Source organism: Vigna unguiculata, chromosome 1, assembly GCF_037176805.1.
Source record: "Vigna unguiculata cultivar grain cowpea cultivar isolate G323 ecotype 2 chromosome 1, ASM3717680v1, whole genome shotgun sequence".
In the NCBI taxonomy this organism is placed as follows: domain Eukaryota; kingdom Viridiplantae; phylum Streptophyta; class Magnoliopsida; order Fabales; family Fabaceae; genus Vigna; species Vigna unguiculata.
In genome coordinates this window covers 45,722,334-45,747,061 of record NC_140792.1, presented here as the reverse complement: position 1 = coordinate 45,747,061, position 24,728 = coordinate 45,722,334, and the positions used below count along the sequence as shown (strand labels likewise).

At 31.4% G+C, this 24,728-nt stretch overlaps 3 protein-coding genes across 7 annotated transcripts; all 3 read right to left on the bottom strand.

Annotated features, from left to right (window-relative positions):
• Positions 1-2,825: 2,825 nt before the first annotated feature.
• Positions 2,826-9,850, bottom strand: LOC114188782 (importin subunit alpha-2-like). Its single transcript, XM_028077425.2, has 11 exons — positions 9,484-9,850; positions 8,076-8,172; positions 7,900-7,991; positions 7,689-7,820; positions 7,225-7,410; positions 5,870-6,033; positions 5,699-5,777; positions 4,068-4,196; positions 3,854-3,981; positions 3,384-3,762; positions 2,826-3,245 (listed from the first exon to the last, which is right to left on the bottom strand). Exons 1-10 carry the CDS (start codon positions 9,697-9,699, stop codon positions 3,387-3,389), a joined length of 1,599 nt encoding a protein of 532 aa, XP_027933226.2. The 5' UTR covers positions 9,700-9,850; the 3' UTR covers positions 2,826-3,245; positions 3,384-3,386.
• A 3,224-nt stretch (positions 9,851-13,074) lies between these two features.
• LOC114192650 (Chaperone DnaJ-domain superfamily protein) lies at positions 13,075-14,295 on the bottom strand. 2 transcript variants are annotated; one of them, XM_028082462.2, is made up of 5 exons: positions 13,936-14,288; positions 13,740-13,827; positions 13,583-13,653; positions 13,440-13,496; positions 13,075-13,330 (listed from the first exon to the last, which is right to left on the bottom strand). In XM_028082462.2, exons 1-5 carry the CDS (start codon positions 14,044-14,046, stop codon positions 13,175-13,177), a joined length of 483 nt encoding a protein of 160 aa, XP_027938263.1. In that variant the 5' UTR covers positions 14,047-14,288; the 3' UTR covers positions 13,075-13,174. The 2 variants fall into 2 exon arrangements, with proteins under 2 accessions (XP_027938263.1, XP_085530919.1); XM_085674793.1 differs by having other exon boundaries at positions 13,740-14,295.
• Positions 14,296-19,317: 5,022 nt separating this feature from the next.
• On the bottom strand, positions 19,318-24,607 carry LOC114177719 (calmodulin-binding protein 60 B-like). 4 transcript variants are annotated; one of them, XM_028063227.2, is made up of 9 exons: positions 24,199-24,607; positions 21,922-21,999; positions 21,725-21,803; positions 21,607-21,641; positions 20,974-21,482; positions 20,492-20,649; positions 20,204-20,353; positions 19,828-19,876; positions 19,318-19,732 (listed from the first exon to the last, which is right to left on the bottom strand). In XM_028063227.2, the coding sequence occupies exons 3-9, from the start codon at positions 21,725-21,727 to the stop codon at positions 19,665-19,667; spliced, it is 972 nt and encodes a 323-aa protein (XP_027919028.1). In that variant the 5' UTR covers positions 21,728-21,803; positions 21,922-21,999; positions 24,199-24,607; the 3' UTR covers positions 19,318-19,664. The 4 variants fall into 4 exon arrangements, with proteins under 4 accessions (XP_027919028.1, XP_027919020.1, XP_027919011.1 ...); XM_028063219.2 differs by lacking the exon at positions 24,199-24,607 and having other exon boundaries at positions 19,838-19,876; positions 21,922-23,649; XM_028063210.2 differs by lacking the exon at positions 24,199-24,607 and having other exon boundaries at positions 20,980-21,482; positions 21,922-23,649.
• Between the last annotated feature and the right edge of the window lie 121 nt (positions 24,608-24,728).

Sequence of the window (24,728 nt, the reverse complement as noted above, 5' to 3'; positions counted from 1 at the left end):
CTAATTTGAGCAACTTTAGCCGTTGAACTGAATTTAAAATAAAAAAAGAGAGAATAATTTGTATATATGAAATTAACAATAATTTTTTAAGTAATTAAAATTTACTACGAAAAACTGTAACTAATTTTAAAACTATTCTCATAATACACTGAACTGAAAAGAATTTCCAGAACCATAAACATTGAGTAGTTAATTAGTTAACACGAAATTTTTGAATTTTACATTTGATTTTTCCTAATAATCTTATATTTTCTTAGAGTATGTGAGAAGTCAACTCCCTATATTAGTATAATTTTTATTTATTTTTAAAAGTCACTTAGTTTTATATAATATCTACCATAATGCAATTATTACATATTTTAAGACCTCTCTCTTAACACAATTCTTAAATCTTAAAGTAATAAGATTATATAAAGATATTGAAATAAGAACTGTCAATGTGAAATTTTGAAACTTTTATCGCTGGTTTAGTGACATTTAATTATTTCTCTTGATCATATCTTTTGTAACAATGGTATTTTTATGATTAATTACATTTCAGTCTAACACAGACTAATATTGTTCATTAGATGTTTGGTCCAATGTTAATAACCTTTATGTATGTGATAAGTTGTTTTATAAGTCATATTTTCATGAGATTATGATACTTTGACAATTATTTTTTGACAAAATTTACTTTTCGACACAAATTAAAAATTTTTCTTCTTTTTTTATATTATATCAAACATTTCTTTTATCCATTAAGATATTGTCACGTATACATTATTAAAATATGTCAACAAAATTTTATCAAAAATTTGTCGTCACGTGTACAAACAACAAATTTCTCGAAGTTTTTATAACATTTTAAGAATTGAACTTATCTAACTTTATAAAATGGTCTTATTTTTATCTAAATATTTACTGTAAATTAACTTTATCTTTAATTAATGTGAAATTTTTAAACAATTTCATGTAAAATCACATTTCATACTCTTCCCATTTGCAAAATAAATTGACACAAAAATAGTTTTATTTAGTCCCATAATGTACACCAAATTGTTTGAAGTTCTAATCAGGATATATGGAAGCCTCATTTGAGGAAAGAGTACTCAGTATTTGTGTCATAAGTCTTATGAAATTAATAGATAATGATTATAAAAATTAATTTTTGTACAAAATCCCAGGAAATACTCTATTCAGTAGCGCACAGATACTAGAGGATAAGGAAGTAGTGTGTTTTGTAAGTAAACGAATGTTCATTTGTTTTACTACTTTTGTAGATAAATATTACTACATTATTATTATTTTTTTCATTTATTTGAATTTATTGTCTTGCCAAAGGTGACACAATTTCTATGTACTTTGCGGAAGTCTTCTCAATTCAAATTGGAAAGTTATTTGGACAAGTAGAATTCAGTTTAGTAATGCTGACATTTCCAAGGTCGAAGCTCATTTAGATTCAAATAAAAAAAAAAAAAAACATATAGGAACCTATAAGATTTCTACACCAAACACCAGATATGAATCTAAATATTTCATAAATGTAAATAATATACAGTTTGAGGATTTTATAAAGAGGCATCATTTTAGTTATGGACATCAATTAATTAATGGAGGACTTTGTAGGACTTTCCAAGTCATCCTAGTATTTTATTCGTCCAATTCTATTATTGATTGTTCATCCAGGCCAACGCTTCAGACTTCACATATATGCATTCCTAAAACACAAGCAACAGTTTCTACATTGCATAATAAATTTTCTTCTCCTGTTAAAACAAACTTTATTTATGCAACGATTACTCTACAATGACTTCATCTAATGTCAATCTCCTCCTCCTGGTGGACGTGTTTTAAATTGTGGCATAACGTTGATGTTGAGTATCTAGAACAAGTTCCTTATATAAACTCTATTGTCATAGACTCAGAGGAATCCTTATTTAAACTCTATTGTCATACACTCAGAAGAATGTGAATTATTTATAATAAATCTTTTGATGAAAATTTGGATGCTGTATTACTGTTGTTTTAAGAGATTCTGTTATAATATAAGTTCAATTACCAACTGTTCCATTTTAAAATAAAAAAACAAAAATCACAGGAAGGGAAAATAATTTGGCTAACAACATTTAGATAGTCATAACCTCAAGTTTTCATGCTCATTAAATAGCTGCATCATACTTATTATTATTCTGTTTTCTAGAAATAAAGTTAGACGACATCCCAGTTCACCTCGTCTCACAAATATTTAAAAAAAAATGTTCTATAAAATAGTCTTAACGCAACCCAATTTTCCCTTTGTTTATACTTTGTTTTAAGTTTGTACATTAATTTTTTTTTTTCAAAGTCAGGTTAATTTTATTTGCAAACTTGTTATGAATTTATGAATTAAGTTGAATTTTCTAATTTGTATTATGTTATTTATGTTCTATTTATGAATTTAAAACAATGAGTTATAATATATTTAATCATAACTTTCAACTAAAAATATGGCTGTTATTTCGTTTCTTATCATTCTTATTATCGGTCATTGATGTCTTTTATCTATACTCAGACCTATTTAATAGTTTCTATACTATATATATTTGAAACATGTGAAGTGACCCGTGCGATAACAGGTCTACACTTATATTAAATGTGCACATATGACAGAATGCATGAATGAAAAAACAAGGTGAGAAAATCTCAACAAGCAACAAAATATGATTTCTAAGAAAAAGACATTGTTGCAAAGAATTTACTGTTTAAGACTTTTTCCTAAACCCACGTCATGACGAACCTGACCCAGACCCTAGAGAACATAATGAATAGAACTCCACGGTAAACTTCAAAAGAAATTACAAGGGTAAAACAAAAACTCCATCTTGTAATAATATAAAATAAAGGAAAAATAGTAGCATTTTGGTGACGGTATCGGGCCAAAACATCCAGAATCACAAATGGTGCTTACTAACTCCAATCCAATCTATGACAGAAAACATCACGACTGAACATTAATTCTCTAGAAACCAAATCACTCGCGGAATGATCAGTTGATCATTTGGTAGAAAGCAAACTCTAGTATCTATAAATCTAAAGTGGCTAAGAAAATTAAGCCACAACTCATCTGTCTCATGATGTATGTAAACCCAGCCATAACCCAAGCGGGTCCAGCAACCCTCTATTTACCAAGGCTGAACGTTGAAGGATCCAAGGACAATGGAAAGACATTGGCTTGACCCCAACTGTTGGGCTGTCAGACTTTACTGATAGACCAACCAAAACGCCTGCAGTTAACAAAATTCAAAATAATGCCACATACGATGAAGAACAGCACACAAAAGCAAACGTTCCGAACACTAATTCAAATAAAAAAAATTGCATAAAAAACAAAATATAATGTTGTTATAGTAAAGCAAGAATACCTTCTAATTAAAGTTGAAACCACCAGAAGGCACTGAAGGAAATTCGTGGCCACCAAAGTTGAACCCTGACTGAGAAGCATCCCCTGGAGGCACAGTTTCATCATCTTCCTCCGTCCAGTATGTCTCAAGAATCTTCACTGCCTTTTCATAAATCTCAGTGTTATCATGACTCTGTAGGTTCTCAATTTTCTCTAATCCCTCAGCATCATCAATCATTTGGCCATATATATTCACGCCATCAGTATTGCTCACATTTTTCTCAGCTTCTCCTACCTTCAAGATGTTTTCAAGACCTTCCAAACAAACTGTCACAATCCTAGGATCAGGACATATGAGAAGATCACACAAGGGCTTAATACATCCCTGATTTACAAGGAACCTGCCAACCAGGGAAAAGGATTCATAACCTTGTTACACAAATAAATCTCAACGGAACATTCTATAATCTAAACAAAAGAATCTCCCCATACTTGATTTGCTCATGAGATCCACCTGATGTAGCATTTGAGATAGCCCAAGCAGCCTCTTTCTTAATATCAAACTCAGCATTTTGGAGTAAATGGACTAGAGGAGCAATTAGACCAGCCTCAATTACATCCTGCAGATATCCAGAAATTAAAGATAAAAAAAAGACCCCTAAAATATAACTAACATAAATGAAGACCCCTAAAATAGTCTATATACCTGAATCTGTTGTTTGTTCCCAGCTGTGATGTTCGATATAGTCCAGCAAGCTTCCTTCTTGATGCTTTTTTTATAATTATTGGCCAAGAGATTCAAAAGACGAGAAAGAGCTTGATGGTTGATGATGATCTAAGCAAGAAGTACAAATTCAGCACAAACAAAAATTACATAATACTGTGCTAGTGTGGCTACGCACAATTATGTATTCAAAGCATAAACATACAGCGATTACACACAAGCCAGCAATAAAGTCTCTACAGAAAAATGAAGAGAATTCACTATATTGTACTCTAAAAAAAATCCTTGCATATCCTGAACAATTCAATCCAGTCTGAAAAAAGGTTTAAGCCTGATCTTAGAAATAACACTTAACATAATAAAAGGATTTAAAGAAAACCCTAGAAGTCTAACAAGAACCTAGGACTCCTTAACAAGTGATAACTTCAAAAAGCATTAAACAACCGTGACTGACCAAAAAGTTAACAACGTCCTTTTAGTAACAAGTAGTGCTGCACAAAAGTGTTGGTTGATGGGAAGTTATGTGTCTTTTATGACAAGGTGGGATAGCAAACAGTAATGGGAGTGGGAGAGCTTAACAGAATATTCATATGGAAGTAAGCTATTGGAGACGATGATGGTGTAATAACTGGGAGGTGAAAGAAAGCATGAGTGAGGATGGGATGGAAATTAGTAGAGGCAAAACAGAATTCTTCAATTGGGGGCTGAATCTAGGGTTGACGTACCAGGCCTTTTTGCAGTATTTTTCTTCTTTAAAGGAGATTTCCTCCTTGAGTTCAGTTCTGGTTCAGCATAGTATGAGTTTGCCAGGAGTTTGGTAGTTTGTTTAGGGGAATTTAAGAAGCATCGACTGAGACAAACACAGGACATGATGCTGATATGGATACCAGAACACAGATAATGTGCAAAATATAGGACACAGCAACACTGCTAAATTGATTATATGTAATGTGAACAAAATCTAAACTGAGATCAATTTTTTTATAAATGTCACTGTGTCTTACAATAACATCCTTCACAATAGAAATCTAAATAAGAAATTGTATGCTAATAATTCAAATAACTAGTTAACTCTCAAAGCAACAAGACTAGAAAAATGCATTATTTAAAATATAAGTTGTAATATTTTAATTTCATTCTTACCTTTTACAGTGTTTAGACGAGAATAGGTGTTCGCTCACTTTCTTTACATATGTTTGAGCGCAAAAGAATTTTTTGTAACTATGACACTCTTGAGAAATTTTAGACACATGTTGAGGGAAGATGTTCCGACAAGGGTTGAACACAACAAAATACTAGTCTACAGAGGTGTCAGTGCTTGTGAGGCAAATAAATAGGAGGATGATGCATAGAACAAGGCATTCGTCTTGTATGATTTGAGGGTCGAGTTTGGTCTTTCTTAAAGGACTAACCTTTGTGATGAGAAGAAACCTTGGGCGACAGATACCTCTCCTATTTTCTCTAATATCCATTTAATTCAATTAAAACATTTCTGTTCTTGTTTATTAGTTTGCTTCCCTGCTACTATTAGGATTAACACAAAATAGCCAGTGACATATTGTAATCTGTATATGAAATAGCTAAACGCAGTGATAAACTAATGAATTTAATACCTGGGTCTGCAAATCATCTCCAGTGACAATATTTCCAACAGTACGAAGTGCAGGAATAAGCACTGACGGGGAAGTGTGCCTGAATAAGAGTAAAATAATTAGAATTTGACAGCAGAACAACACTGAAATGCATATACTTTCCATATAGATACTAGAGTTCACAATACTCACGTTAGAAGCTCCACAAGCCGGCTACAAACACCAGTTTCAATTACGCCCTGAATTTTGTCGTTTGTACCGTCAGAAAGATATGAAAGTGCCCAACAGGCATCAGTCAAGACTTCTTCGTCATTTGAATGGATAAGATTGGCAAGAGCAGGAAGAGCAGGTTTAACCTGAATTAATCAAATCTCAATCAAAATTGGGAACAAAATGTAGTTGCTTCCCATATTGGTAAGAGATATGTACCAAATAATGATATTCATGGATACTTTACAAATACATATATATCTATTAAGTATTCAAGCTTTAGAAGAGAGATATGAAATTTGATATGGCTAAATATGAAGCATGCATAAGACAGAAGCATTGGTTCTAGATAAACCACACATGGAAGTTATCCTTATGATGTTCACGGGAAGATTAGTACCATTCATGTTTGTAAAAGACTAAGTGTTAATTATAATAACAATTATTTATAATTTCTATTTTGTTATCAATGTACAAGAAGTATGCTTCTAGTTTCAACATTCAAAGCAATTATATATTATATATTTACTACATTGGCTTAAATAACCCGTTAACCGTAGGACAACATTCATTTTAATTGTCTTAAAAAACATATCTGCATCCCTGTTAATTATTGCAGAAAATTAAATTGACTCTTCACAGGTTTCATGTGATCAAACAAACAACCCAAGAGGTTGTGCAATCTCGCAAAATCTCAAGTGGTGAAGGTTATAATTTACTCAATCATTTTTAGTCTATGACATTAGGTGTTTACTGATGAATGATTTCCGGGTTAAGTGAAATTGGATAACAAGTCTGATGTTTCTAAAATAAAAAAGACTACAATACAACTTCACAGGGATAGAAACCACAAGGTGGAGTAAAATGACTAAAAGAAACAAGGGCACAAACACGTTATGAATTTTTTGTGTATATAATATCCTACAAAAAGCACATCCCATGTACTTTAAAAACAATCACATAACCGTATCATATATATATATATATATATATATATATATATATATATATATATTGGTTCTGTTTGGTTTTCGGTTTTTTTTCCTTTATTGATTCTGTTCTGAACACCCTACATTAAAGGTTTTAATTTATAGGAACATGAAGAATAAAATGAGAAGGAAATAGTCCATCAGATTGAAGTAACAACTCTAAAGTAACTCAATATAGTGGAAAGCATAATCATTTTTCCCTGGTTACATGCAGATGGTATTCAACAAGAAAATGAAAAATGAACAAAACAATTGTGTCAGATCATTTCATTACGGTAGAGTATTTAACAACAAATAGGAAGGTGCAAAACTTAATTTTTTCTGGCCATGGAAAGCATAACCTAATACCTGATCAAAAGGAGGCTGTGGTTTTCCCCTGCAGAAATTTGAGAGTGTCCAAGTAGCATTTCTTAGCATAGAAAGTTTGGCATGCTCATTTAATTGTGCCAATAGAGGAAGCAAAGCTCCATGACTGAGAACAAGATCTCGGCATCTAGGAGAATCACCAGCAACATTTCCTAATGCCCAAACAGCCTGATTATATCCCCAAAACACACAAAAATGTTAAACGATAAATGAAATAAACTGCCAGGTACTATTATCTTTTTATGCATATCATAGCTAAAAGTAACCAAGTAACAACTCTAGGACAAACATGATACCCCTATACCAGCAAATAGCACATCAAATCAACAAATACATTTTCTGATTAAACAACATAAAAGTTATTTAACCTCATTTTAAGAATACATATAATTTTTATATCATCACTTATTGATAAAAAAATATATGAAAAGGTACATGAAATATACCTGTTCACGGACATCATCACTGGGAGAACCAAGGAGCTTTACAAAAATTGGGACAGCACCATGATCAATTACCACTTTAGTATTTTCAGATGTTCCAGAAGCAATATTTGTCAAAGCCCAAGCTGCCTCAAACTAAAACATTAAATAGAGTCAAGGGAACATATAAACAGAGATGAATGTTGATTACACAAATTAAAACTCTATTACAAACCTGCAGCATTGGAAAATCTTCCCTCATCAAAAACTCAACAAACCGTGGCACTACACCAGCTTGAATAACCTCCTCAATGGGTGGGCTACGTTCTGACAGGACAAAACAGAATTTGTCAAAAACTATTCACATTCAGAACCAAAAACTAAAACAAATGGCATAAACCAATATCTTACCAATTGAAAGCATCTTCCGAAACTGAGTCGTGGTCTCAAACTGCATGTTATTGTCATTAGTCCAAATGCCTGCAACCATGGCTGGTAGGTGTTCCAACTGCAGCAAGATAGAAAATAAACATCTCAGTAAGCTAACCTCTTTCTGGTTCATGCAAATCCAACATATGTACTGCTAAAATAGTCATGGTTGGGCATTATTTAAAGCTTCTGTAAAGATTTTCGTTGCAAGTCACTTTTTGCTTATACTCCTGTTTATAAAGTATAAACATGTTAGTCCAATCAAATTCATCAGCAAAGATCATTTCCTCATATTCATGCATCTTATGTGTTAGTATCAGAGCATGTTGCTCTGCTTCGGCATTGCAAACTTTGACCTCTTTCTCAACTTAAATTTCAGTTATTTTCTGCTCATCCTTTCAACTATGGCAGATCTAAATTACTCTAGTCTAGTAGTAGTAAGTATCCTGGAGAAAACCCACGGATGTTCCTCTTTCCTCCACCTATGAATATTAGTAACTATCATTCATGGGACGGACAGTGCAATGAAAAGATATTTGTAATTAAAGGACAAGCCGAAGTTTGTGACCGGAGCCATCACAATGGCAAATGAAGACATTGCCTTATTGAAATGCATGGGGATGATGCAAAACCAAGGTGATTTCTTTGATCAAAACGAACCCTAACACCACAATGTATTGATAAAACAAAGAAGCTGTGGGATATTTCTAAGTTATTCATCAAAGTTAAATGTACTTGTGATTTGATCAAGATTTTGAAGAAGCAAGGCATGGCAGACCAGAATACATTATGTGTTTTCTTAAGGCCTTGAAAATACATATTCCACTGCGAGAACACCAAACTGGCAGCGGAGGACTTGCGTTCATCAAACAAGGCATTTTCAAAATCTTGTAAATGGTGATAAAATCAATGATTCGAAAGTGTTGATGAATTCATTCAAACACAAATTGGAACCACAACTGACTTGTAACAGAAATCTTAACAGAAGCTTTAGATAATGACCACCTTTGACTGCCCTAATGAGTACAGCCAACTGTATTGCTTTGTATAAAAAATAAGTACACCACAAAAGAACAACCGAAAGAGGGGATAGACTATCCCTCATTTCGTTATCAACGAATACCATGAATTGTTTTACATCATAGTGTAGCCCTTACAACAAAAAACAAATAAATAAACATCGAAACACCTCAAATGAAACATACAATATAAACTCAAAAACCAGAATCCTACCAGCACAATTGAATTCCTACCCTAATCACATGCCGAACTTGGGGGAGTCAGATGAATATTTTTATAATAATTTGAATTTACACAGTATTTCAAAAAATAAATAAATAACGAAACAAAACAGCAGGTGAACTTTATTCTAAAGATGATCAAGATTGACCTTCTTTTCTATTGCAGTGGAGTGAGCTGACGCAGGAATCTGCTGAGATTGAAGACCCTCGCGTCTCTTCTTCTGCAAACTCTCCTCCCTACGGTTCTTTCGAATCTCCACCATGGTGTCCTCTCGCCTCCGCCGACCTTCATCGGCGTCCACGGCGACTTTGTAACGGTTCCGACGAAGCTCGGTCCTGGAGTTAGCTGTCGGCCGATACGACATCGTGTTGGAATGGAAGGATTCGGATTTGGATTGATTGGGTAAGCGAACCGTAGGGTTGGAGACTGCAAAGTGAGAGAGAATAGAGGAAGAAAACGATGAGGGGGGTTTGGGGTTTTATGGTTTGGGAGTTTGAAAAGAAAAGCGAAAGGAGAGGGTTTATTGAGCGTGATGGAATAGGACCTGGATCGGCGTGCATTTGCGGAAATACCACTGGTTTTTGAATTTAAAGATGAGGGAAAAAGTTACTTTAGTTTTGGAGGAAAAGTTTGTTTCGTACGGCTACCAACACTCTGTTCGCATTCCAACAACAACCTCTGGTATTATTCCGCGTTGGGCCTCCGATATTTGGACTGTTAAATTCAACGGTTGGCCCAAAAGTGAGCAATATTATTGCTGCATTGAGCTTTACCTATTACTCAACAGAACACTTTACCACTCTATTTAACTTAATACTTTTGTAGACCTAAGAAAATGGATACTTTTTCCAAATGAGAATACTTTTGGAATAAAGTATTAGTTAAGATAGTAAAATTTTGGATAATCGGGTGATATATTGCTTTATGTAACATTTTTTATTTTGACATCATTATTTGTTAGTTTTATTTATTGATTAACACATTGTTATATAATAAATGGAGTATCCTTAAATTGTTCACTTGATAAATGGAATTTTGTCAATAATAAATGATAATTTATAATAGCTTGAAACAAAGTAATATTAACTAGCATAAACACAGGCGCGAAGGCTTCGCGCCTGTGTGTATGCAGTTTTTTAAATATGCGTGATATTATATTAGTAGATGATAATATTGTAATATTATTAAGTTGTTATATAAACTAAAATTATATTTATTAAAAATAAAGTGAAATATATAAGAACAAATGAAAGAATAATCATTAATAAATAAAGAAGAAGAGAAAAAACATAGATAGCCGAATTTATAAAAAACTTCTAAAAGTAACGGTCAATTTTAAAAAAATTAATAAATTATTATATTTAAAGGGTAAAATTGGTATTTTGAAATGTGGACACAAAAAGGGGAATCCCCTTTATATATTGTTATAGATTAGTATGTTTTAATCTTTTTATCACATGAGTTAAAAAATTTAAAACCTTAAAATAATATTTTTTATTAATGAACTTAATCTTTTTTATCACATGAGTTAAAAAATTTAAAACCTTAAAATAATAATTTTTTCTAAAATAATGTTTAACTTGGTTAATTTTATTAGTTTGACTTAAATTCATACTTACATTATAGTTGTGATGTATTGTTCTAATAGGAGTCTAAGTCAGTTATAAATATATATTATATTTCTTATCTTAAAAATATCCTAAAAATCCAACTAACAAGATTTCAACACTTGCTTTTCAAAAATAAAGATCTAAAGATCTTTTGTTCTTTGTATTTTGCTTGTCAAGCTTATGGAAGGAATTAACGAATTTGATCCAAGGGACAGGATATACATCATCATTGTTTATAAAATATGGTGTCCACTTACAGTCTTCATTTCTAAAGATATAATTTTAATCAACAAAATTTTAACCGAAAAGTTGTAGTTTTAATCTTAATTAACATATTTAATTTATGTTGATCTTTAAATAACGTCAACCAAGGTTGTTAATAAATTATTAATTGGAAAAAGAAAACTTCGATTAACATAAACGGAAAATTACTTCACTCCATGTAAATTAAAAATAAAAATAAAAATTATTACTATTAAAGTTTACTAAAAAAATCTTTAATTTTAAAATATTTTTAACTTTACATAGTGACAAACAAATATAGTTTAATAATATATACAAACACTCAAAACTCAAAACTGCAGATAAACCAACAAACATCTTAATCTTAATTAAAAATCAAATTAACTATGTTCCAATTAAAATGACCAACAATATCGTAATCTTAATCAGATTAAGTATGTCCCGGTAAAAAGATTATGTTAAGAAAGAAATATAACAAAAATCATGAATGTGAGAATGCATAATTTTTCATATTCTTTTATGTAAAATTTGAAATTCTATAAACTTTGTAATCTTATTATTCTCCTCAAATTTTAACATTTTTTTTTAAACTTTTTATCGAGCCAACATATTTTATTATAAAATATTTTAAATTATCAAAAAATAAATTATCACTGTCCATGAAATACTTGTCACTTTATAAGAATATCAAAATTTTCTCAAGAATAATTATGCTATCGTTGATTTTCACAAACATAAAGAAATTGATAAACTCTTTAGAAAATCAAGATAAGGAAAAAGTTGCTAGAAAGAAAAGAAAAGTTTGGTAACAACATAGTTGATGTATAAATTGGAATTGTTATAATAGTTTGAATACCGTAGTTCACCAAAGTTTACATTTTTTATTTATTTATATTTTCACTTTATATTTTTTTCTATTTATATTTTCACTATAAATTAGTTAAAATTATGTTTCCTTCAATTTGATAGTGTCAGAATTGTTTCTACATTTGCTATTAAATAGTGGCATTTCTCCGAGAAAAATTAAAGTGCCACGATGATTCCATCTGGTGAAGGTAGACTCATGTTGATTGAAACCAAAGACACTTTTCTAAATCTCCAAGTGTTCTAAGATATGACCAAACTTCTTAAATTTTAAAAAGCTTTAATCATATGCTACGCAAATAAGAGAATCGCTGTTGTATGATATAACACTTAATATCCATCAACACTCTTTAGACTAAACCCTTTTAAAACTAATAAACAACAATTTCAGTATTAGGATTTATATGTAAATTTGCAATGAAATATCTACAGATTAAAAAAATCTATTTTATGTTTGCTTACAAATACACATAAATTTTAAGTCAGTTATAAGAAGGTCTAGCTCAGTTAAAGTTGAGTCTCAGAGTGATTGAAGACTTGAGTTATTCCCAAGTTTGAAAGAATTAAATTAAAGAATTAAATTAAGCACGAGTTTGAAACCAACAAGATATTAAGATAAGTTTGAAACGAATAATGTGTACATATACAACTTTTTCAAAAGCAAAGAAATTTAAGCACCAGAGCATAAGGACAAGAACTAGATGTCTCCTACACCCAACTAAATGATTTTAATAAATAGGAAATTACTTGTCCCTGACTCTACCTTTTCAATATTATCTTTCAGAATAAATTAAGCATGTAATATGTATATTAAAATAGTAAAAATGCATTACTCCTTGGCATATTGTCTGAAAAATTAATAGTAGTTGTATTCATTTTCTACATTTTCTACATTACTTAAATTCAAAATTATGTCAGACCGACAATGGTACACGTGTTATGCTTATGTTCCAGTGGTGTCATCCGAAAAACGCAATAAAATGGAATGTAAAAGTAAAATTAGGAGGCATCACAGATACAAGTGTCTAGAAGTTTAACCCTTGTAAGGATTTTCATTTCAATGATCTAGTTTTCAGTAAAAAACAGTGTGTGAAGTTACAAGAAAGGATTGAGTGTGACGCACTAGGATCGAGAGTTGCTGCGCTTGGCCGCATTGCCTCTTGATCCGTTGACTCGTCCTCGCTTCCCAGCCATCTGATCCTGGTTCAAGTCAATGCCGATCCCATCACCCCCCACCATCTCCACGAACATCCTCTGTAGGTCCTCCATACTGTCCCCCTGCATCGCATTCAACCACAACATACAAATTACCTACGACATTCCAAAACCAAAAAGATAAAAAATAAAAAATAAAACATTACAACTCTATCAATCAATCAATCATTACCTCGTCTTTCACATTGTTCATCATCGATATCATCTCTTGCATGAAATCACAAAACTCCTGCGCATTGAAAACAAATAATATACACATACAAATGGCATAGCTAAATTGAAGTTAAACGATAAATGAAAGAAAACAATACAGACTTGGTCTTCTTCCTCCAAAGGGTCGTAGAGCCCCGCATCGTACATTGATCTTTTAGACTGATCGGAAAGAACTGTTACGGCAATCCAAAGTCATCATTACTGACTAATCAATTTTGCAACAATTAAAGCAATAACCACGGTGATGATGTAACCTGACCTGAGTAAGCTTCTTGGATTTGCTGAAACCGCCGCTTGGCTTCTCCGGCGGTTGCGGGATTCCGAGTCCACTTGTCCGGGTGCCACCTCTGCGCAGTGAGACCGAAAATTAAAAAAGAAAAAACATAATTTGTGATAATTGAGAAAAGAATTAAAATAGAAAGAGAAGAAAAGGCGGGAGGGGGGTTTTGTTGTACCATGGCGAGTTTGCGGTAGGCAGTGCGAATATCAGAGAAGGAGGCGTCCCTACGAATCCCGAGAACGGAGTAGTAGCAAGATCCGCCGTTGGATCCTCCTTCCCGATCCATCGAACGGAAGAGAAGATGAAGGCAGTGCAGATGAGAATGGAAGAAGATAGAATCAAAGGAGGAGGAATGAAGGTTGGAAGAGAGAGAAGAAGGTGAAGGGCATGTGAATAATACGAGGATATAAAAGAAAGAAGAGGAGAAAAGGGGAAATTAAGGAGCGAGAGAGGAGAGAGTTGTGTGTGGTGCAGCGGCGGAGAAGTGAGAGAAAAAAATATCTTGTGCTGACCTCGGTGCCTTTTTGTTTGGTGGGGATAGATAGATAGAAAGATATGTTGGAAGAAACTTCGAGACGCCCTGCCCAGGCCATGGCAAAGAAACAACAAGATATTTTCACCCTCCCTCATCTAAATGACACCCTAATTCCCGCAAATTACACCACCCTGCCACTCATCATTTTCTTCCATCAAACACCACTTCTTTATGTAAATTCTATCTATATATTTAATCAAATTATTTTAATCTTAATTTATAAAAATATAATTACATTTTAGTAAAACTAACTGGGTTCTTAGCTTCACTTAGTCCATTAACTAAATCAATCTGACAAAAAAAAAATTCATTTAGGTTAGTTTATAATTTTACCCCATGTTAGGTTTATTTTCTCTGGAACTTATTGGATCAGATCTTTTCTGCGTTATACACAAGAAATAATTATGTAAACTTATTATATCACTGATAAATATTTTTGAGCAAATAATTTAAACTCTTTATCGTTGTGCAATAATTGTGAAGCTAAAATTTTTTTGTTTTTCAAATTTTTTAATATTTACATTTTCAAGTTTTTTTTCTAATTATTATTTTGTTTTCTATCATTATCCATTTATATTTTTCTGTGTCTGGAATACATTCTCAGTATAAAGTATTTACAGAAAAAAAATTACCTCTTTTATTTCTCGAAGTAAATCACTCTTCTCCACCAAATTCTATAAGAAGTTCATCCTTGGTGGTACTGGCAAAAAGTTTTTAACTGTAACGAAGTCCAGTTAGAGGATAAGCTTATAACTTGTTCAGTTACAGAGTTGGATTACAAAATTTGGATTGTGATTTCAAATTCACCAAGCGGGGAATTTTATTCATAGTAAATTTTTTTTTTCATATATAAGAGAGCTTATGATAATATTTTATTTTGAACTGAGATATGTGACAGACAGACATCATTTGCATATTCGTATATAAAATATGTGTGGGAAATATATATTCTCTTACCTATTTCATAGATAATTAAGTTTTTCCATTAAAAAAATTCTGAAAAATAGTTATAGTTAACTAATTTTTTTAGTGGTATCTAAGTGTTTCTTCATAGTATGAAAATCCCCCATTATTTTCGACTATATTTTTTTTTCACTCAACATGATGAAGAAAAATTGCTCACTATTGACCCTCAAATACAAAAGTAATCGAGCGATAATTGACTAAAGTAGAGCGATCCACTCATAGTTAGTTGTGCTTAGTTTAAACTGGGGAATAATGATGGAAAATAAAAAAAAGAAAGAAAAAAAATAGGAAACATGGTTGTTTAAATTAAAGAAAGTAAGGTAAAAAAATGCAATCAATGAGTAATTTGATTTATATGGACATAAAAAATTATAAATAAATATATTTAGAAAATATTAAAATAATTATAGTTTCTAACAATAAATCAAAACCATTTCACAAAAATATCAAAATTTGAATTATTTTATTTTATTTCTTATTTTAATTATTTAATTTATTATAATATAAAAATATATATATATATATATATATATATATATATATATATCAATAAAGTATTAAAATGATTTAAAAATTATAAATTAAAATTGACTGGGAATGTTTGCGCAATTTACGTTTGAAAATGCTGGGTTGAAACTCACACTCTGCAATGACATGGAAAGTGAAAGGGAGAAAATTGCATGTGCGAACTCGCTTTCCCCCAAAACTCACCATCTTGGAGATAACACAAAAATGACGTGGGAGTCACGAGCCTCCATCTTCATCTACCCGCATCCATTCAAATAAAAATTGTTTAACACCTTTGACGACGATCATATAACAGTTTATTTATACAAGATAAAATAATCTTAATAAAAATTATTTTTTATATTTTTAAAAGAAAAAATAAAAAAATAATTACTATAGATAATATCACATGATAATATCAAATGATAATGTTAAATAATAATAAATAACAAATAAAAAACCAATGGTATCAAAATAATAATATATTTAAAATAATATCATTTGATTTGCACTTTTTTTTTCACGCGAACGATAAATTAACAGAAACAAACATAGATTAAATCTATGTTTAGGGTTTAGATACACGTATAACTAGGTTTCTTAGGATATCTCTATTGGATGAATTATATTCATGCTCATAAGTTTAAGGTTTGAGTTATATAAAACCTTTCAATTGAACTATGCTGACATATCATGAAAATTAATATTATAATGTATATTCATGTCTTGGAAACAAATCTTTCTGCCAACCTGGGGCGGACCTATGTGGTGACAGGGTAGTCGTGGTTCCCAAATTTTTTTTTTTGAATTTTTTTTATATATATTTATATATTTTTTAAATTATATTTATATATTATTTATATTATAAAAAATTATAATAAAAAAATTTAATGGAGATATTGATTTATAAAAGATATTAGATTTTTTTTTCTTGTTATAAAATTTTTTCACTATGTAAATTATTAGGAATCAATACAAAGAGATAGATTGGAAAATAGAGGTTGGAAAACACATAAATTGAGATTGAAGTATACATTATTACATGATCTCTCAAATCAAGTTAGTATTTTATCATGATTTATGTATATTAAATTTATGATTCTTTTTAGTATGTTTATCCCAAATTAATAAAACCCTAATTATGATTTTAGGAATTCTTTTATGAAAATGGTATGAACCCTAATTATAATTTTTCCCATATTATTATAATCCTTAATTGTGAAATTTAGGGATTTTGTGTTTTTTTGCTGCCTATGGTAATTTTTTGGTAAAGTTTTGAATTCATAAGGTGTTGCTTATTTAATTAAAGTGGTATGAGTTTTGTTATGTTTTGCATTGTGATAATTGTGATTTGTGAATATAAATTTTTTTTTTCAGATAGGCGAGAGATGATAAATTTATATTAGAAAGATTATGATAAAAAAAAAATTGATTCTTTTTTTTTAAAGAGGTAGGTTTGTGATAAAGATGAAAAAAATGCATTTACATTAACTAAACTTGAGAAATTTCACGAGAAACAATAATTCAAGACAATAAAAAACAAATATCTAAAGTTCTTAGAGTTATAATATAATGAATTTAAAAATTAATTATAACGCGATAAAAATTGCCTCAAATTTGATAATACCACAAAATCAAATTGATAAGGTACAAATGACTTATCTAAAATGGTATTCATGATTATGTGTGTTTATTTTAAGCAGAGGAAATGAAGAGAAAAGATAAAGAGCTTTTTTTTAACTAAAAAAAATTATATATAACAAATCTATTTGACTTTCCTTATATTTTTTTGTCCAAGTTCCGCCACTGCTGCCAACTATGTAAACTATTAAATAAAACCTATTAGATAGTGTATCTTTTATAAAATTCTTGACTTGGAGTAAAACTTGTAAAAAAAATGATTTAGAAGTGATATGGTACACTGGGAGGCACAGAAAATAAATTAAAACCTTACAAAATGATTCTAATACAATAGAAATCAATTTAAAAGTATTTCAATTTTTATATGTTTTGAATGTATCAATTTTAATAAATTTTACTTTTCCTTTTTTGGATAAAATATTTCATTCATTACTAAGTTTACAAAATATATCAATATTAAATAAATGTTATAATTAATTGTATTCATCAAGATTTCTTTTTTTGCAATTTTTTTTCAGGTGATGTTAATCAATACTGTTTTTAGTTAATATTGAATACAATCATTTAGTGTGACCCCAATAAGTTTATTTGTGTGATATTTATGATTTGGGTTGTTTTACCAACTATTTCTTTATCGATAAATATGGATTGAAGATTTATTCAGTTGACAGTAGTGAAAAAATTAAATCCTAAACTATTGTAAAAAAAAACTTCAATTAACTTTAGAAAAAGAAATTAACAAAATATTGACAAAAAATAATATATGTGTTGAGCATAAAAAAATATATTTCATCGATGAAATTTTAACCAATATCGTGAAAGAAATAGTATTAATCTAAACAAAAATATATTGTAACAACTCAAATGAAAAATTAACTTCTATTAATACGAAAAAAATAAAATCTAAGTGGACATCAACAGAAAATAAGTATCCTAACGATATCTCAATCTTAAAATACTCCATATTAATAATAAAACTTTCTACCTTGTGTTTGGATGAAACATTTCAACAATACTGAGAGATTGAAATGACTTGTATTTGAATCGCTTGCAATTAATTTTTCTTTTCATTTTCTAAATAACTTGTTTGGATAAAGAAATTAAAATACCTTACATCTCAATTTCTTGTTTGGATAAAACAATTGAATTTCTTGTGAGAAAAAAATTTATTTTAACAATATTTATTTTAGGCTTAATTATGTTTTGAGTTCATGATAAATTTAGAAACGGTTCTATTCAGCCAGTCTGTGTGGTTGGGCCGGCCAACCTGGCTGGGTCGTCAGCCGATCAGTATTGCTCGAGTCTTCAAGTCGATGGGCCCGTCTAGGACGTCGGGTAGGTCGGTCTCGTCTAGGTTGTCGAGTCGTTTAGGCTTGTCGGATTGGCGGACCGATAGGGCCCATATAGGTCGTCGAGCTTGTCCGACCCGTTTGGATAGTCGAGCCCGTTTGGGTCATTGGCCCCGCCCACACATATGAGTTGTCAAACCCTCTTGGCTCGTTTGGGTGATTGGCCCGACTGAATTTTGTGCATTGTCGAGCTCGCCCGACCTGTTTGGGTCGTCGGACCAGTCTAACCTATTTGGGTCATCGGGCTTACTCGATCTGTTTGTGTCGTCGAGCCAGCTCGGTCCGTCCGGCCCTTCTGGCTCGTCAAGTCCACCTATAGACTAGACCAAATTGACAACTCTACCTGAGAGTCTAAAATATGAGGTTGAGTAAGAAGAATTTCAAATTCCGCCTATTTTGAAGGTATTTGAATTTCTACTAATTTAACAAATTAAAATACTTCAAAATAATGTTTGCATTTGAAATACTTTTTAATTTTTTTTTCTAAACAAAACATTTCATTATAAAAAAAATTTAAATTCTTTAAAAAACTTAATTATTTCATTAAAATAAACACAACTTATATTAAAGTGGAACCATTAAATTCCAGCTTCGGTATTTGCAGGCAATTATTGCCGGAAAGAATTAACCAGGCCAATTATTACAACCATAATAATTAGAAATCAAATGAATGAATCAACAAATTACATATACTATAATTGAGTTTTGTCTTTGAAATAGTTATAGTCAACACTGGCGGCGAGTTTTGGCCGTATATTAGCTGCATGCAATGTGAGCAGTTTGAAGCACTTAACATCATCTTGCCTTTCCCTTTGTTTGACGCATACAAAGCACAGTTTCTTACAAGTTTCTTACAGCTTCTCTTCATCATTACATGGAGGGAGCAAAGAGCTACTTTCAACTTCATCATTCTGTAAATAATTCATCACAAAATGCTGACCAGTCTTCTGGATCCCTTAGACAAGGACTTTCTTCTGAAATGAAAAATAAATATATTAAAGTAAAACACTTTCCCCTTTTAAATTGTTGATGAAAGCCAAAGACAAAATTAACAGATGCGTGATGATACCATTTATCACCTCAATCTGCATCAGACCCCTCGAACTTTGACATGCTTGCTGCCAGTGAGAGAAGATCATTGGATTAAGAGGTATACACTGCTAGGTTTGTTATGATAATATATATACATAAGAATCAAGAGATGAAACAATAGGAATTAAATATTTATTATATAGAAAAGAGATTGTTTAAACAGTTATACGTGGAAGTGTGGGACCAACCATTGTCCGATTCAAAGACAAAAACTAGAAAGTATGCGAAGAAAAAGAAGGCAAATGACGGACAGAGAGACAAAAAAAGTTGTATACCCTTTTGAGTGATAGAGAAAATAATTGATGATAACCACAAAAAGAAAGAGAAAGAATAAGAAATATGCAGATATGTACCCTCTGATCGGAGTTGAGAGTATTATTCTCTGATAGATAGTTTGGTCTGTCAAATATTACGGTTTCAGCAACACCAGTTTCAGCATGCTTTGCTTTCTTAGCCTGCTTAAAAATTTCTTCCCGTTTCCTTTTGGAAATCTTGCCAAGTTTCTACGCTTGCACAACAAAAGATTCATCAGATGAAACTTTGCACACCATTTTTTAATTTATTTAAACTAATTTCACCATACAATATATTATCTTATTATTTTAACTTTTCTCTCCTAAAAGTGTTTTCTCCCTTGATACCTGTTCCAAAGATGATGGATTGGTTTCATGCTCCTTCAACAGATCCCCAACAGTGAGTATCCCGTCCTTAGCAAGCTCCTCATAAATTTTCCCCTTTTTTGATATATGTTTCAAATGCCATATTTCATCACTGAGGGTTGGATCCTTTCCCTTGTTCACTGCAATGACCAAACCACGTGTGAGTCGCCCGAATTATATCTTAAACATGAATAATATTTACAGTGAATAAATTCGAAGTTAATCTGGGATTACACAAGATCCGCTTATAATTTAGATTGGATTTCGAAACTGATTTTTAAGGACTGGATTTTAACAATTTAAATAAAACAGTAATATAAGAAAATGAATGTTAATGTGATAACAACAGGAAAATTACTATCATTAATGAATATTTAAACCCTAGTGAATGAGTATAATCTAAAAGCTAGAATTTTGCAGAAAAAGTAAAGAACGAAAGAAGTGACAGAAGGGTGAATACTTACACTCACCTCTGTAGTCCTTGACTGTAAAAGGTTTACTTATACCTTCCCTGATGATTATTGCGTCATTCAAATTTGATTTCGCAACCTTCGCTCCTAATATGAAACGTCGTGTTCTTATCCAACATGAGTTGTCAGTGAATGATAATCCAGTTGGGATAAAACCTATTCCATTTTTAAGCGCAATAACCGTATCTCCTTTCAGTAACTGCCCTTTATTCGCTCTTTGACGTAAGATTTTGGAGTTGAATTCATCTTTGCTCCAATTTTCATCGCCATCTGAGCCAAACTCACCATCAAGAACGCAAATCTTAACCTTGATCGAAGACAGTGGATCATTCTCATCACAGACTATAGAATTAGATTCAATATCGAGAAGAAACACCTCAAGAGGATTGTTGTCTCTATCTTTCAATTTGGAGAGGGTATAAATTGTATCAGGTAATTTATTCCTAAAAACCAGCTTCAACAATCTGCGGGCTCCAGATATTTCAGTCTGAATACTATTTGGTCTGCAACAAATTTGAAAGTCGTTTCAGCATGACTTAGATAACTGTGAGCAACAATAATAATTAAAGCACCCAAATAAATGTTTCTTTTGTTTTGATATAATATCAAGACAAAAGAGAAACAAACCTTGTTGCTAGTTGGAGTTCCAACTCCTGTCGTATCTGGTAAAGGAATAACGACATGAATCAATGACAGTTATCGTTAATAACACACCATACCCTTACAAAAGTCATAAGATTCTTACCATATTTCGAACTGAATCTACCAAGTAGGGCTGCAGTTCATTCAAATTGAGACGCAGATACCTAAAACTTCTAACGATGCTGCAGATGAATAAAGTAACTGTAACTATCAACAACGATAAAACATCACGCAAAGGAATTTTTAATTAATGTTGCAGAATTCTTTAAAAAAATTCACATTAATTAGTTGAGATATTACCGCCATGTTTCAGATACTCGTGAATTCTCACGACTCCGCTCTTGATCACCCCTTTTTTCCTCCTCTTGCTGGGTTTGTCTTTTTGGTTCCATCAGTTTCAAGACAAAGAAGCAAAAATCAACAATCAAATCAGCTACTCAATCACTAAAGATAATCTTTTCAGTGACTCCCGAGTTCGGTATGGGTTAAATTTAAAATAGCAAGGATTATACATGAAAGCTCCAACGATTTTCCATACGAAGGTTCGAGGAAATGTTCGCAAGATATTTCCTCGAAAGTGTTTTTCTTTTATTTTTTAATGCTTGTTACGCTTCCTTCTCTCTTCTCTACCTCTCCTTGTATTGCAGACACGCATTGCTGAACGCGTTTTGGGATGGTAAGATATGAGTATCAGATTAAAGAAATTTATCCCAGTTATTTTTGGCGCAGTATATATAATTCGACTCGTGGCTGCATGAAGGAAAATGACTGACTAGAAAAACTGATATACGCTGAAAAAAAAAAAGTGTGTAGTGTCATTGTTATGATACTTCATTAAAGATTCATACACATAATAACTAAGAGTAGTACGGAGTAGTTGGGAACGCGACATGCGAGTGGATGAAGCGATTTTCCACAAAAGCGTGTACAATATCAAGGACCAGTAATTTGCAGTATTTCTTACGAATGTGTTGATAACACTGTTGAGAAACTGCGAGACTTTATTTGTGTAACGCGTTCAGTATACAAACGAAGGATCATATTTAACGAAGAAAAACTTTCCATAGCTGAAAACGGGATCAATTTCCGGGGTCATTCTTTACTGAGAAAATTGTTGGGGAGCTTCGTCATACTGTGACGGTCGAGTATTTTGCATATATAAGTCCAGATGCATAACAGTTTCAACTAATATGCAATATTTCATTCTATCGAGCTTGAGTACATATATTAGAACAACCCATCTCAAGCTTGGATATTTTAGTAGTGACTATGCACGATATCTGGTAACCATTTTTTTGTATAGCGTCGTTCTCCAACGGGGCACATTTTTTTGGTTTTAAAATGGAAGATTTTTTATACTGGAAGTCCTTAAACTTTAGATTATTCATATATTTCATATCATATTTATTAAGTCATCACTAAGATAAATCTTCACCTTCTGACACCACTATTAAGATTTTTTTTAAGAGAGACACCGAAAAAATTCAACATTAACGAAACGTGAACAAGTCATATAAAATATAAAGCACACCAAAACTTTATGGATTCTTCTATATAATTATTATTTATCCGTGTATGATTTCCAGCTCATCATAAATTCCTACCATTATATGAATGTGTGTTTATTTGGTTTAGCCATCGTGGATTTCTGTCAATTATTGTACAAGGGATGATTAAATAAATTAAGGACAAACAATTCAGGAACGGAATAGGTAATATGGGTTTTAAATTGGTTCATTTCATGAATTTGACTCTGGGCTTATAATTCTGAACTCTTGATTAGGAACAATACTTTATAGAAACATAAATATATGATCAGTTCAATATACGTTAGGAATGCATCACCCGGTATTGAGCATAAACAATGGCAACACTGACAAATACACTAAAAAACCATTACCAAACCCAAGCATGTGACCTAACATCTTGACCTAATCAAAGGAGAAGAATTTCATAATTCGCAATACACTAATCGCCTTTAGAAGAATATGCGAGTGCAAATCAATGCCAGAAACCAATGCTTACAATGTAATGAATTTGAAGGTGTAAATGGCATTTCTTAATTAACAATTTTTATAATTTCAATTATATATATATATATATATATATATATATATATATATATATATATATATATATATATATTCTCTCTCTCTCTAAGTGTCTATTCTACGTGCATATCTAATTTTCTCATATAATACATTTTTTTTTCTCTTTCTTATGATTTTCCACCTAATTTTTCTCTTTTTTTTCCTCCTTGGATCGAAATTTATCATTTTCCATTGAAGACAGTCTGACGGTTGACCAAAAGGAGAAAAAAGAGCAACAGTCCAAGAAATTTCTTATTTCAATTTGAAGGAAAAATGAAAAAGAAAAAAAAAAATAGATATGCAGATACGCTGTTGAAAAGAATATGGAGTGTCTTTAGATTCATGGATCTTGAAGTGGTGAGAAAGGAGAAAAAGCCTTGAAGTTTCGTTACTGTTTTCATTTACAAGAAAGTATGCGAAGAGCGAAAATTTGATTTGTTGAAAAGATTTATAAGCTGAAAATTATAGAGTGTGGAGCTGAACTGACCTGCGCAGAAGCTGTTGTTTCGATTGAACGTGAGAAGATTCTTCATGGCCTTATGTACACACCGGAGAGAAGAAGACCAAGAAAGAAGCAAGACGGGTTTGGGTTTTTTAAGGTAGCAGCAAAATATGAATTGTGTCCTCTTTTTTTTTTTCTTCAATGGTATAATGATATTCTGAGGAGCTTGACTTGGTCAGTCAACTTCAGCTATTTATTTTTATTTTTAAATGCTCTTCGTTCTTTAATTAATTCTTCGTCCTTTTCTCTTTCTTATCTCTTCTGCTGGATTTGCCAGATTCAGAGCTTCTTTCCCACAATATTTTGGACTAGTTTTTCTTCTTCTTTTTTTCTTAACTATCCTATCCATAATTAGTTCTAAGCGCGAACAGGCAAATAAGAGGATTACGAGGATAAAAATAAAATAAAACTATATATATAATTTGTAATATATGTTTAGAATATTTTAAAAGATTCAAACTACAAGCAACCGTTAATGGGAGGGAATATTATATTTCATCCTCAAAGGAAAACAG